The 14951-nt window shown below is 36.6% G+C and overlaps 1 protein-coding gene across 3 annotated transcripts in view; it reads left to right on the forward strand.

Annotated features, from left to right (window-relative positions):
- HELZ (helicase with zinc finger) overlaps window positions 1-14951 on the forward strand; it is a 168462-nt gene that overhangs the window by 130833 nt on the left and 22678 nt on the right. For all 3 annotated transcript variants that reach the window (XM_081271910.1, XM_081271909.1, XM_081271911.1), the window contains exons 28-31: window positions 2760-2839; window positions 5874-6444; window positions 6830-7064; window positions 7818-8334. In XM_081271910.1, coding sequence (XP_081128036.1) covers window positions 2760-2839; window positions 5874-6444; window positions 6830-7064; window positions 7818-8334 — 1403 coding nt within the window. The remainder of the gene's footprint in view (window positions 1-2759; window positions 2840-5873; window positions 6445-6829; window positions 7065-7817; window positions 8335-14951) is intronic.

Genomic DNA, 14951 nt, shown 5'->3' on the forward strand with positions numbered 1-14951 from the left:
TTTCCAGGTATTATCTTATATACATTTTAGAATCAGCTTTTCAGTTTCTACCAGAAAAGATTTTGATTGGGATGTGTTAAGTTTTTAGGTCGATTTCTTTAAAGTTGGATTCATGAATTACATAGAATGATGATGAGTTTTTCATTATTGGAAATTTTCTAAGAATTTTTCCATTATTGATTTCTACTTTAATTTCATTGCAATAAGAGAACATTTTGTACCATACAAATCCTTTTTTGATTTATTGATATTTGTTTCATGGCACAGAATATAGTTATTATGGTTTGGATCTGTAATGTTCCCAAAAGCTGAAGTGTTGAAGAGTTGGTCCCCATACAGCAGTGTCTAGGGGTGGGGCTTTGGGGGAAATGATTGAATCATGAGCACCATAACCTTACCAGTGGATGAATCCATTTGATGGATTAATAATTTGAATGAATTACTGAGAAGAGGTGAATACTGTGACAGGGGGGCATCGTTGGAGGAAGTAGGTCGCAGAGGACTTGGCTTTGGGGACGATATATCTTATCTCTAGCCCCTTCCCCTCTCTCTGCTTCCTGGGTGCCATGTGGTGAGTAATTTTCCTCCACTATGCCTTTTTGCCATGATGTTTCTGCCTCACCTCAGATCCAAAGCAATGGAGCTGTGTGACCATGGACTAAAACCATGACCCTAAGTAAACTTTTACTCCTCTAAATTGCTCTAAGTTGTTTTGTTTGGGGTATTGTGGATTAACCAAGGGATGTTTTGTTTTGGGTACTGGAGATTAACCAAGGGCGCTTAACCACTGAGCCACATCCCTAGCCCTTTTTATATTTTATTCATTGACAGGGTCTTGCTAAGTTGCTTAGAGCCTCATTAAATTGCTGAGGCTAGCCTTGAACTCCCAATCCTCAACCTCCCTTGCCACTGGGATTATAGGTGTGTACCATCACACCTGGCTCTTGATGAGCATTTTGATCACAGTGATGAAAAACTAATACAGTGGTTTGTCTTTGTTAGTGTTCCATGTGCACTTGAAAAGCATAGAATGCTTTTCAGATGTTAATCAGATTAATTTGTTCCGAATTATTTACTATGTTCTTGCTGTTTTTCTGTCTCTTTTTCTATCAATTACTGAAGAAGGAAATTGAAATCTCTAAATATAATTGTTATCTATTTTTCTTTATGTTTTATCAGTTCTTGGTGAAATTTGAAGTTCTGGTATTAGGTGATAAATGTTTAAGATGATGTCCTCTTGATTAATTAACTCATTTAGTGTTATGGAATGGCCTTCTTATACCTGGTTAATATTCTTTGCTCAGTGCTCTTTGCTTTATATCAGTGTAGTCAATGTCAGCTTTTGGCGGGGACTAGTGATAGCATAGCATGTCTTTTACTTTTAATCTGTTTGTGTCTTTGTGTTTAAAGTACATTTCCATTGAGGTAAAGTATATGCTCTGTATGCACAAAGCCCTTGGTTCCATCCCAGAACCAAATTAAAAAGGGAAAAAGTATACTTCTGCTAAATAGCATGTAGTTGGTGTCTGATTTTCAGTTTTAATCCAGTATGATAGTCTCTGCCTGTTAGGTTTGATTCTGTTGTCTTTCTATTGTGGCTTGATAATTCATTTTACAAAGTTGTAGTGGTAGTCCAAAAAGAATGCTTTTGAAGTACCCAAATTAAGCATTCCTTCAAGGAACTTCAAAATATTTTGCAATTAATTCTTGTAGACTAAAAGCTATTCACATGTGTGAAATTATTCAAGTCTATTGTAATTGTGCTGGTTTTGTTTTGTTGTTTGGTGCTGGGGATCAAACTCAGGGCCTTGCACATGCCAGCAAAGTGCCCTACCTCTTACCTATATTCCTAACTTACAATTATGCTTTTTTAAACATTATTTTTGCTTCCTCTACTGTTTATCCCCCTTTTACTATTCACTTATCCTGCATTTATTTTCAGTTTTCTATTTGCATTTCTTTCAGAATATCTTTACTCAGGGTGTTAGTCAGCTTTTCATCACTGTGACAAAATACCTGAGATAAACAATTGAGAAGGAGGAAAGATTTATTTTGGTTCATGGTTTCAAATGTTTCAGTCCATGGTCACTTGGCTCCATCGTTTGGGCTTTTGGTGGCACAGTACATCATGGCAGGAGCAAATGGCAGAGGAGATATGTTCTCTTCCTGACAGCCAGGAAGCAAAAAGAGAGAGGGAGCAAACAGCCAGGATTTCAATTCCCTCTTCAAGGGCATGCCTCCAAGGCTCAGCACCTACCTATGGCCTCACGGACTGGGTACCAAACTGTTAGCATATGGATTTGGGGGAACATTTAAGCTCCAAACCATTCAGTTTAGATTCCTTTACTAAACTAGATTGACACATTATTTGGATTTTTGCTTAATTGTAAATGAACGAAGTATTTAACCTTTATAAGTAGGCAAGAATGCCAAGGCCCTTTAAATGTCTAGTTAAGAAAATGAGGCTATAAATTCCTGGAGATTGGACAGTTTCTTCTGGAATTATTTTATGTTTTAGGTTATTCCTTTATTAAGCTTTTGCCTGGTCTTTGAGGTTTGTGTCATTTATAAATTTTCTTTCTTGCAGAGAAACTGCAACTCTTAAACTTTAAGAACAAAACCAAAGTTGTAATATAAATTGATAATAATGAGTCAAAAATGTTTAAAATATTCTGCTCATTTTGTCTAATGTTGAATAGTCAATGGAAATGTCACATTTGCTGGAGAAAATTTATGAGGATTTTAAAATATTTTCTTAGGTAAAAATGATACAAATAATGCTGGACCTGAAATTAATAAGATTCGAACACCAGAGAAAAAGCCTGCTGAACCAAAACAGGTATGATGCTTGCATTTAGTGACTTCGTTGTTCTAAGGGATTTAGTCTGTGGTCATTTTGGAATCTTTATAATTTAAAGAAAAGTGCTGTCTTTATATGTATATCTTACACTTACTGTTTCACAGAGATCTAATGGGTCATGTTGCACCTTCACCTGACACTTTGTCTTGGGCTGTTAGTTCCTTTACCTGTATATTTTTCTCAAATTTTGTTATTCAGCGATGGATTGAATTTAAAGACTTTGCATGATAAGGTAGTACATGAAGACAGAGATGATGTGTCACTGACATGACCTCAGCATGGGAAGAGCTGTAGGAGTGAAGAAGGAAGACGGCTTTCTCTGTCCAGGGCTCTCTCCCATCATACCCACTGCCTGATTCCTTAACTTTGTCTGGCCATCCATTTACTTTTCCTGCTTCTGTGCTTGGGAACCAATTAGAGAAAAACTGTGCTATTGGTTGAATCAGTGCCACTGGAGATGCATGTTTTCTAATCTTATTGGACCTCTGGGCTTTCTTACTTTTCTTTTGCATGTACCCAGCTCAAGCAGCTCTTCTCAAGCCTGATCACCTTCCACTTCTCTATCCTTATTGTCAGGAATTGACTTTGCTTTAGACTTAACCTCATCAGGATTTTACCCTGTTAATGTATAATATTAGATACATCGTTTTTTCTTTGTCCTTAAAGTTCTTTACTTCCTTTTTACTAGTGTTGGAGGAGGAATTCTGTTGGGGCAAGACTCTCCTCTTCTAGTCACCTCACAGAATTTGTCACTACTCCTCTGTTATCTTCAGATTCTTTCCAGCTACTGATTCTTCCTCTTCTGTGCAGTGTAGGTACTTATCTTCTAGCCTAAAGTGAGTACCTTGGTGGACTTTTTAAAAGGCAGTTTCTTTGACCTTCATCTCCTTTGTAGCCAGCCCCTAATTTCTTCATTTCACCTCATTTCTTATTTGCTTCTTAACCCACAGAGTCTAGTAAAGGTGTCAGCATTTCACAGAGACCATCAATTTCCAAATAACCACATCTTATGAATACACTTTAGTTCTAGTTTTACTTGGGTTTTGTTTGGCATTTGGCACTATTTTCCACTGCTGTCTTTGATCATCTTACTTCTTTTGGTTTCTTCGGCCCAATATTGCTGTTTTTCACAACTCTCTGATGTGACCTCCTGTCCCTTTTATAAATTTCTATTTGCCACTCCCCATATGTTCCTAGTCCTTAAGTTGGGCTTTCCCACAGTTTTGTCATTATTTCATTACTCTTGCTTTCTCTGATTGCTTACTATAAACAAGTCCAATTCGTGATGTTAAGTACCTGCTCCATGATGACTTCCAAAGCTGTACCTCCAGCCTCAACTAAGCATCTATTCTTTTATATTCAGATACTTATATCCCCAGAGCATCTGGCTAACAGGTTAGAGTCGGAGGGATTTCATATTGTAGGAGGAGCTGCAGGGTGTTTAGGTAGCCAGGGGCAAACCTCCAGTAGAGGGGGGCTGCAGTGCGAGTAACCGTGGCCCATGTGGGGGGGGGGGTACAGAGAGATATCAAGTGGATCGTACAGCAGAAGCAGATGTAGTCAAAACCAGCCACAAGATCTTGTCAGGTGCTGTCAGAGCCTTTGTTGAAGCAAGTGCTCTGTAATCCTCAGTGATTATTCAGCATCAAAACTTATAAAAACATTGATTTGCCAAAGCAGTCTGTTGAGTGGTTTAACAGAGCCGGAAAGGAAAGATTTCATCTTTCCACTTTAAATTTTGTTTTTCATGTTGTCACCACTTATGATCATACCTGCATTTTAAAGGGAACCTATCATTCTCTCCCTTAGTATACCATAGCTTAACGGGATTGAAAGCAGTATTTATACTCAGGTATTGAGTCATTTGGGCTCTTGTGTAATTGGACTCTTGTGGTTGCTTCTGATGCCAAGAGGGGAAACTAACATAAACAAGTGAAGTTTTAGCTGTGTGTACATAGACTTCTCATGCCCCCGAATCTGCTGTGCTTTTTACACTTACTCAGCCTTTGCAGAAGCTGTTACCTTTAGCTAGAATGCCCTTCCTTTCCTGGAATATTCCAGCTCTTTGTACATTCAACTCAAATCTCATTGCCTCTTTATTTTATTTCTTGGACCCTAGGGTCTCATATCATGTCCTCCTTTAATATCTCTAATTATGTATCTACCTGTTGCTAATCCTCTACTGGACTCTAAACCAGGGGTTAGGTCAGATAGTAAGTCAGATAGACTTTGTGGGCCATATAGTTTATTTTGCAAGTGCTCAGTTCTATCACAGTAGTGTAAAAGCAGCTAAAGACAATATGTAAATGAACAAGATGCTGTGATTTACAAAAAACCAGCGGAGAGGAAATGGTATGGTTGGGGCCATAGTTTGCAAGGCCCCTGCTCTAAGCTCTTGAGGAGATATGCTAAGTTTTATAGTTGCTCTTTTAATCTCCAGCACTAGGCAAAATGCATTTGGTAGGCCCTAAACAAATGTTTGTTAATGGAAAGAATGTCAGTACTATTCAGTGGCAAAACTTGTCAACCAAACCAGTTATGTGACAGTGATATAGTACCTGATTGTTCTTTTCAAAGTTGTTTAAGTTGGGATAAAGTTTTTAATTAATATTGATGTGTTTGAGGAAGTAGATTATATATATGTAAACAATAAAATCAGAAGGAAAGAACACATTTTATTGATTTATATCAGGAGAAAATAAATGATTATCTTTCTAAGAAAGAAAGTGTGAAATTAAAGATAATGTTCTTGAAGAAATTAAAGTGGATATGCTAATAAAATGGCAGTATCTTTTTTTACGACTCAAATTTAATATGCTTTTTTCCCTCTGTTGCTTTTTTAATTTAAAAAGTATTTCTTATTAGATTGTCAGAAAGTGATTGATTCAGCACCCAGCACTTCTGCTTTCTCTGCTGAGAATAAATCATATCCATTAGATGCGTTAGGGTTGGGAAAAGGAGAGCCACTGAATTTGGATTTTCTGCAGTTAAAAGACTTCTTATTTTTTCCTAGGTTGATTTGGAATCAAATCCACAGAACAGAAGTCCTGAATCACGTCCTGGTGTTGTTTATCCCAATACCAAATTTCCTCGCAAAGATAATCTCAACCCAAGACACATAAATCTTCCTCTTCCTGCTCCACATGCACAGTATGCAATCCCTAATCGACATTTTCATCCCCTTCCCCAGCTACCAAGACCACCATTTCCAATTCCGCAGCAGCACACCTTGTTAAATCAACAGCAGAATAATTTGCCTGAACAACCAAATCAAATTCCACCCCAACCAAATCAGGTGGTCCAGCAGCAAAGTCAGTTGACTCCGCAGGCCCAGCAGCCACCTCCTCAGCTTTCTCCTGCATATCAGCCAGCACCCAACAGTGCTTTTTTTAATAACGCAGTTTCTCATCGACCACAGTCTCCCCCTGCAGAGGCTGTGATTTCTGAGCAGCAGCCCCCTCCCATGCTGCAGGAAGGCCACAGTCCTCTGAGAGCCATTGCACAGCCCGGCCCCGTCCTTACTTCACATCTAAATAACTTCATTGATGAGAACCCCCCGGGATTACATATAGGAGAGGCTTTAGGTAAGTTTCCATATTGCTACTAGAAGTGAGTTAAGAAGGTATTTAAAATTATATGTACTATACAATGTTAATCTAGGTCAGAATTGATTTATTTATATAATGCCAGCAAAAATCAGCCACTTGTGGAATAATCAGAATCCAGTTCCAAGTGCTGTATGTAATACTAAATATCAGTTGATGTCAATTTACATCATTATGCAAGTGGGGGGGAAAATCATCATAACTAGTTTCTGGCAAACTTAGAAAGCATTTATTTTCTACCAAAATCAAATTGTATTTATTTCTTTGCCTTTGTGGAAAAAAACTCATTGTAAAAATTCTTGATAAAATTAGCTTGAAACCTCAAATGCACAACAATCCAGTGTTTTCACAAATGTTTCTGCAGATCGCATACATGGGAGTGTAGCTCTGGAAACATTAAGGCAGCAGCAGGCACGGCTACAACAGTGGAATGAACACCACGCTTACCTGAGTCAGGGTGGCATTGCATACCCACACCACCACCATCCTCACCTCCAGCACCTTCCACAGCCACCCATTGGACTCCATCAGCCGCCAGTGAGGGCAGACTGGAAGCTCACCAGCAGTGCCGAAGATGAAGCAGAAACTACATTCTCCAGGTACTTGGCAGGTCCCTCTGTTCTCTTTTGTGATAGTAGTCTTTTCAGCTTTATGTTAGAATATTGTCTCAAGACATCGAATGCTGGCCTTCTTGGCACATGCTATAAAATTCCCTTGATTGATTTTAAAATATGGAGAATTCATTTAGAAGTAACTCTAGTACAGATGTGGGCGTGGATGGCCTATTTTAGGTTGTAGATTAATTTGGTCCTTTAGGTCTCTTCTGCAAGAGAAAAGTACCATTGTTGTGGATGTCTCTTTGTGGGTTTTTGTTGTTGTTGTTGTTTTTGTATTTGGCAATAACACATAGGAAGAATGAATAAGGACAGAAGTGAACTTGTGGTTAAAAGTTACAAATTATAAATTCATCATAATTTTTCTTTCTGTTAGCACAGACTTCAGCCTTCTTTTAACCACAGGTACTAAGAGTAGTCCAAGCACTAAATTTGCTTTATGGCCAGCATCATGTGAATGCTATAGAGTGTTTGCTAATCCCTTCTGAGTGACATCCACCATCTTTTATAACTTCCAGTTATCAAGTGGACGCAAGAAACAGATGCTTTTAATACAAAGGGAAAGTGTCTTCAATGCACTATCTACTGAGCATTAATGCTTACATTCAAGATTACTTAATGCTGGTTCTAATGAAGTATTATGATTTGATTTGTAGAAATGATCCATGTAGTTGATTAAACTCTTCTTAATGGAACCTGTCCTTTGTTTTCTACTTATGTTTCATCATCTTTATGTAGGTTTCAAGACTTAATCAGAGAGCTGTCTCATCGTGATCAAAGTGAAACTCGAGAACTAGCTGAAATGCCACCACCTCAATCAAGACTTTTGCAATATAGACAAGTTCAGGCTAGAAGTCCACCAGCAGTCCCGTCTCCCCCATCCAGTACAGACCACAGTAGCCACTTTTCTAACTTTAATGACAACAGCAGAGACATTGAAGTATCCAACAACCCAGCATTTCCACAGCGCCTTCCTCCCCAGATATTCAGCTCACCCTTTTCATTGCCATCTGAACACCTTGCCCCTCCTCCTTTGAAATACCTGGCACCTGATGGAGCATGGACTTTTGCTAACTTGCAACAGAATCACTTAATAGGGCCAGGCTTTCCTTACGGCCTACCTCCATTGCCTCATAGGCCACCGCAGAACCCTTTTGTACAAATACAGAATCATCAACATGCTGTCGGTCAAGAGCCATTTCATCCATTGTCATCTCGAACAGTATCTTCTTCTTCGCTCCCGAGCTTAGAAGAGGTAAATGTCTTTCTTCTTCTTTTACTTTTTTCATTTTGGGATTACTTGATTGCGAACAATATCAGCATACATTGACATGATAATAGGAATGGCTAGATCTTGTTGAATTTAATAGTCTTTTAACGGGTTGGGGTTGTGGCTCAGTTGTAGAGCGCTTGCCTCGAATGCATGAGGCACTGGGTTCCATTCTGAGCACCACATAAAAATAAATAAATAAAATAAAGATACTGTGTCCATCTACAACTAAATTTTTTTTAAAAAAAGTAGTCTTTTTAAGATAATTCTTGCTTGAAAATTATTTTAATTTCTACTCTCTTGTGATATTTCAGATTCTGTAGAGTGATTGCTATTATTGAAACATGAAGCCCCTTGAGAATCTTTTATTGCTCTTTTGGAACATTTGACATCTGAGCACTCTAGTATTCAAGTTGTTTTGTCCTTTTTAACTTGGGGAAATTGTTTATAGTGATTCTCCTGTTCCAAGTACCAGTTCTCTTTTTCCTGTCACATGTCCTAGTGTTTGGATTAGACTGAGGCTGTGGATGCCCAATGAGACCGATCTCCAAACGTAGGAATTTGCAGATGTTTAACATAAACTAAGTAGCTGGGGTAAACTGAATTATTATCTTAAAATACCTAGACATTCCAAAATAGTATTTTTATGGACCTTTATCAATATGAAAAATTAGTAATTTTAGGTTATAAAACTTGCAAAATGGTACTATGTGGTGTAGACTATAAAAATTTTATCTAGCTCTTCCCAGTAAGCTTGTAATTGCAATGATTAAAGAATGTGTAAAGCTGGTTGTAGTTATTATCAGTCACAAATATCTACTGAAAACAGGACAAACATTTCCTATTTTGTTAGATGAAAAAAATAAGCTTCATTTTGGCAGTTCTTAACTGATTTCTAAAGCCATTTCAAATATTTGATAAATATGTTTTATAATTTCATTGCCCCTGAAAGAAACCCTACACCCATTAAGCAGCACATTCCAATCTTTCCTCCCCATTCCCTACAACCACTAATCTACTTTGTCTCTGTGGAGACATTTCATATCAATGGGATCATATAATATGTAGCGTTTTGTGTCTGGTTTTCAAAATGTACTCACACTATAGTATGTATCACTATTTCCTTCCTTTTAGTGGATGAATAATTTTCCATTCTATGGCTTTGCCACAATTTGTTCATCAATAGACATTTGGGTTGTTTCCATTTTTTGGCTAATGCCACTATGACCACTATTTTCATATATTCTGGATATTAGATCCTAAATCCTGTTTTTGTGTGAAAGCATATTTTCAGTTGTCTTGAGTGTGTATCTAGAAGTGTCTCTATGAGGAACTGCTTGAGTATATATCTAGGAGTAGAATTCCTGGGTTATATGATAACTTTATGTTCGATTTTTGTGAGGAACTGCTAAACTTCTTCACTTTTTCACAGTTTCCTATACCATTTTATATTCCCACCAGCATGTATGAGGATTCTCATTTCTCCATATACTTAACCTTTTTGACACTGGCAATTGAACCCAGGGGCACTTAACCACTGAGCCATATCTCCATCCCTTTTTATTTTTTATTTTGAGACAGGGTCTCACTAAGTTTCTTAGAGTTCACTAAGTTGCTGAGGCTTGCTTTGAACTTGAGATCCTCCTGCTTCAGCCTCCCAAGCCACTGGGATTACAGGCATGTGCTCCTGTGCCCGATGCATGTACTTTTTAAAAATTATTATTACAGTCATCCTGGTGGGTGTAAAGTGGTTTCTTATTACAGTTTTGATTCATAGTTCCATAATGACTGAGGATGTAGAGCCTCTTTTTTGTGTACTTATTGGTCATTTGTATATTTTCTTGGGAGAAATGTGTGTTTACATCCTTCAACCATTTTAGTATTGGTTTTCTTTTTGTTATTGAGTTGTAATAGTTTTTTCATATATTCTGGATATTAGATCCTAAATCCTTACATAAAATTTGCAGTTATTTATCCTGCTCTGTAGTTTTGTCTTTTCACTTTTCAAGTGTCCTCTGATGCACACCAAATTTTTAATTTGGACTTAGATAAATTGATATTTTCTGTGGTTATTTGTGCTTTTGGTATCATTTCTAAGACATTGTTGTCTAGTCCAATATCATAAAGATTATTTCTATATTTCCTTCTAAGAGTTTTATAGTTTTAGGTCTTATATGCTTAATTCTTTGCTTCATTTGAGTTCATTTTTGAGTGTTGTGTAATGCAGGTGTTAAATTTATTCTTTTGCATGTGGTCATCCAGTTTCTTCAGCATCATTTGTTAAAAAGACTCCCCCTTTTTTTCCATTGAGTTATCTTGGCAACATTGTTGAAAATCAATGAGTCATAGAAATTGAGCATATTCTGGGCATTTAGTTCTATATGAAAGTGATCTATTGTCAGTGCCAGCCTTTCATTTATTTATTTATTTTAGTTGTAGATGGACACAATGCCTTTATTTTATTTATTTTTATGTGGTGTTGAGGATTGAACCCAGTGTCGCACACATGCCAGGCAAGTGCTCTACCACTGAGCCACAACCCCAGCCCTGAGCCAGTATTTTATACCTTAGTGCCGCAGTCTGGCTGGGCACGATTCAGGAGCCACTTGTCAAAAGAAACGAACTTTATTTTTAGAACCACTCACGCCAAACAAAACAGCTCTTCAGGAAAATCCCTCAGAGCCCAACTGCCACCACCGGCTTCCCTCAGGCCTCTCCCTCCAAACCACAAGCCTTAGCTTTTGCACTGTCTTTTATACCATAACATTGTTGTGTAAGTTTTATAATTATAAGTTTGTTTTACTTACTCTGGGTTCCTTGTTTATATGAGTTTTAGGTATTGCCCTCTTAACAATGTTAAGTTTTCTAGGACCTGCACATGGGATATTCTCCCATTTGTTTAGATCTTTTAAAAATTTCCTTTGGCATTTTCTAAATATAAATCTTTGACTTCTTTTATTAAATTTATTCCTAAGTGTTTTATTCTTTTTTATATTATAAATGTAATTTTCTTAATCTCATTTTTTGATTGTTTAAGTGTTTATATTGATTACATATCTGCAGTGTTCCTGAACTCTTTTAAGAGTCACTTCTGATAACTTACTTTATTGTTCTCATCTGTAATTGCCCTGTCTACAACCTCTGCAGGATGTTTAAGGGTATATATTTGGCAAAATTATAGAAAAGCAAGTATATCTTAAGTGAGATTCCAAATTTCCTCCAGCTGTTGATTTCTAGTTTCATTTTATTGTGGTTTGAGAAGTCTTTTTTTTTCATACTTAATACAATTTAATGTAATAAAAAATTCTTTTTTAAGTTATTTTAAAAAAATTTAATTTGTTATATGTGACTGAGAAGTCTCTTAATATAATTTCAGTCTTATAAAATTTATTGAGTCTTTTTTTGCCTACCACATGGTCCTGTGTCTTGGAGAATGTTTCGGGGATATTTTAGAATGCACATTTTGCTCTTGTTGGATGGCATGTTCATACATGAGGTCTATTTGGTCTATAGTGTGTTCATAATTTTTATTTCCTTTTGATCTAGGAGTACAGTATTAAAACTTCCAAGTATTGTTGTTGATCTGTAATTTTCCCCTTAATTCTACTTATTCTTCATGTATTTAGGGGCCTATGTAGTTATAGTTGTTATTATCTTCTTGATGAACTGACTTTATGATTTTACGATATTCTTTTTCTTTCAGCAGTTTTTGTCTTCAAGCATACTCTTTTCTGATACTAGTATAGCCACCCCAGCTCTCTTTTGGTTATTATTTGGGTAGAATATTTTTTCCCATCCTTTCACTTTCAACCTATTTATGTGCTTGAATCTAAAGGGAATGTCTTATAAATAGCATTTGGCTGAATTGTGTATTTCTTCACCATTCTGCCAATTTCTGTCTTTAAATTTTAGAATACAATCATTTACATTTAATGTAATTGCTGATAAAAAGGATGCCTGACTTCTGTTTTCTATGTCTTAACATCTTTTTGTTCTGCGTTTCCTTCAAAACTCTCTTTAGTGTTAAGTATATTCTGTTGAACCATTGAAACACTCTTCTTTTTTCCTGTAGTATGTATTTTTATAATATTAGTAGTTGTCTTGAGGTAAATATTTTTATTTGTAACAAACTAGTTCCAGTTAATACCAACTTGTGTGTGTGTGCGTACCCGCCCGCATGCATGCCAATAATTGAACCCCAGGTCTTGTACACACTAAGCATGCACTCTACCCTAGACTAAGCCCTCTGCCCCCAACTTAATTTTAATAGTAAACAAAAGCTTTACTCATGCATACCTCATTCCCTTCCTCTATATGTTATTGTCGTAAATAACTTATTTATACGTGGTCCCCATCAATGTAGATTTGTAGTTATTGTTTATGCATTAGTATTTTAAATTATACAGTATTTTAAATTATACAAACTGAAATATATTGTCTTTTATATTTTCCTATGTAGTTACCTTTTCCATTGTCTTTAAATATTTTTGAGTGGATTTGAGTAATGTCAGTTCATCCTTCTGAGGCATTATAACTGTCTAGCATTTCTTCATGGGCAGGTCTGTTAGTAACAGACTCTCTGAATTTTTGTTTATCTGAGAATGTTCTAGCTTCACTTCCATATTTGAAAGATAGTTTTGCTAGATATAGAATTCTTGACTGACAGTTTATTTAGCACTTTGAGTAGGTCATCCCACTGCCTTCTGGTCTTACTGTTTTTTTATGAGTAATCAGCTGTTCATCTTACTGATTACTTGGTGATTCCTTGTCCGTAAATAGCTTCTTCTTGTTGCCTTCAAGATGATCTCTTTATCTCCAGCTTTCAACAGTTTATGATGTGTCACTGTGAATCCTTATATTTGTTCTAGTTGGAGTTCACTGAGCTTCTTAGATGTAATTAGATGTATTAATGTCTTATTAATTTGGGTATGTTTCAACTATTATTTCACCAAATATTCTTTCTAATAATTTCTCTTCTCTGCTTCTGGGTCTCTCATTATTGAATGTTGGTTTGCTTGATGGTGTCACACCAGTCTCAGCTCTATTAATTTTTTTCTCTGCTTTTTCTATTTCTCAGACGAGTCAGTGTCAATTCCTATCTTTAAGTTTGCTGATTCTTTTTTCTTCCTGTTTAAATCTGCTATTAAAGCCCTCTGGTAAATTTTTCATTTAATTGTAATTTTTCAATTCCACAATTTCTGTTTGATTGCTTATTATAATTCCTATCTCTTTAATGGTATTCTCTCTTGAGTGAGACATCATTCTCATTTTCTTTAATTGTTTTTGTTTTTGTTTTTTGATGATGCCAGGAGTCCAACCCAGGTCCATGTTTCTGTTAGGCAAGTGCTCTGCCACTGAGCTACACCCTCAACCCTCTAGTTTCATACATCTGGTTTCTTTTAGTTCTTTGAACATATTTAAAGTAGCTAATGGAGAGTGTTCATGTAGTAAGTCTAATGTCAAGGTTTCTTCAAGGTCAATATATGGTTTCATTCATGCTTTTGTGCATTTTTTCCCTTGTAGCCTTACTTTCTTTTTTCTTTGCATGCCTCATAGCTTTCTGTTGATAACCGATGTTTTGAATAGTACAGAAGGTGACTCTGAAAGTTAAATTCTCCTTCCCCAGGGTTTGTTACAGTTTTGTTTTGTTTGTTTGTTTGTTTTTACATGCCTGGAACCAAAAACATCTTTCAGGTTTTGCATAGGGGTGTGTGTGTGTGTGTGTTTGAGTGTTTGAGCACACCTTCAACACTCAGCTAGTCAGCTTACCCCTCTGCCATAACCTTCACCTCTTGTTTCCAGGAACTTCAACATCAGCCTGAGGTAAGAATAACAACTCTTTCAAGGCCTTTCATGAGCATATGCCCAGCATCTGTGTAGTCTCTTCTAGGTTCCCAGGAGCATGTCAGAGCTCTTCAAAGTTCTTATTCCCTAAACATCTCATTCCCCATTCTTTATTCTAAGCTTTTTTCTTTTTTTAAATCCAATTCCATTGTCTCATTCAGCAGCAACTAAAACAGTTCCCCAATATCATGGTGTTCCTTATGGCCCCTTCAGCACTGATTGAGTTCAGAGTTGGATGAGATGAGGCAGATCTTTTGATCTAGCCTTCCAGAGAGCCATGTTACAAGTCTATAGAATGAGGCCCATACTACTCCCTCTGGAACTGGCGCAGGTTCTTATTTTCAAGCCTACCATTGAGATGGAAAATGGGACAGTACTAGAGTAAATTAAATTACCACAAAACTTGCTATTCTTATGAAATTCCCTGTTTTATCTTGATTCAACTGTTCCATTAGTCACTGTAAGCTTTTAGTTTCCCAAAAAGTTGTTTGATGGCTTTGCCAGTGTTTTCATTGCATTTATGGAGGCATAGACTATGGATTTCCTTACTCTGCCATCTTTGCTGACACCTTCGATGTCTTGACTTAACCTGCTAAGTGAGCTATAATATATGGGGGGAACTGCGTGCCAAAGTTTTTATAAAATTTTGTACTTTTTACTTTATAATGAATAATCTATTTTAATTATTGATCTTTAAAAATTCCTTATTTTTAGAATTTAAGTTCTTTTACCTTGGTGCTCTCAATATTTGATATTTT

The sequence above is a fragment of the Spermophilus citellus genome (assembly GCF_964194105.1).
Source record: "Spermophilus citellus genome assembly, chromosome: 17".
NCBI lineage: Eukaryota > Metazoa > Chordata > Mammalia > Rodentia > Sciuridae > Spermophilus > Spermophilus citellus.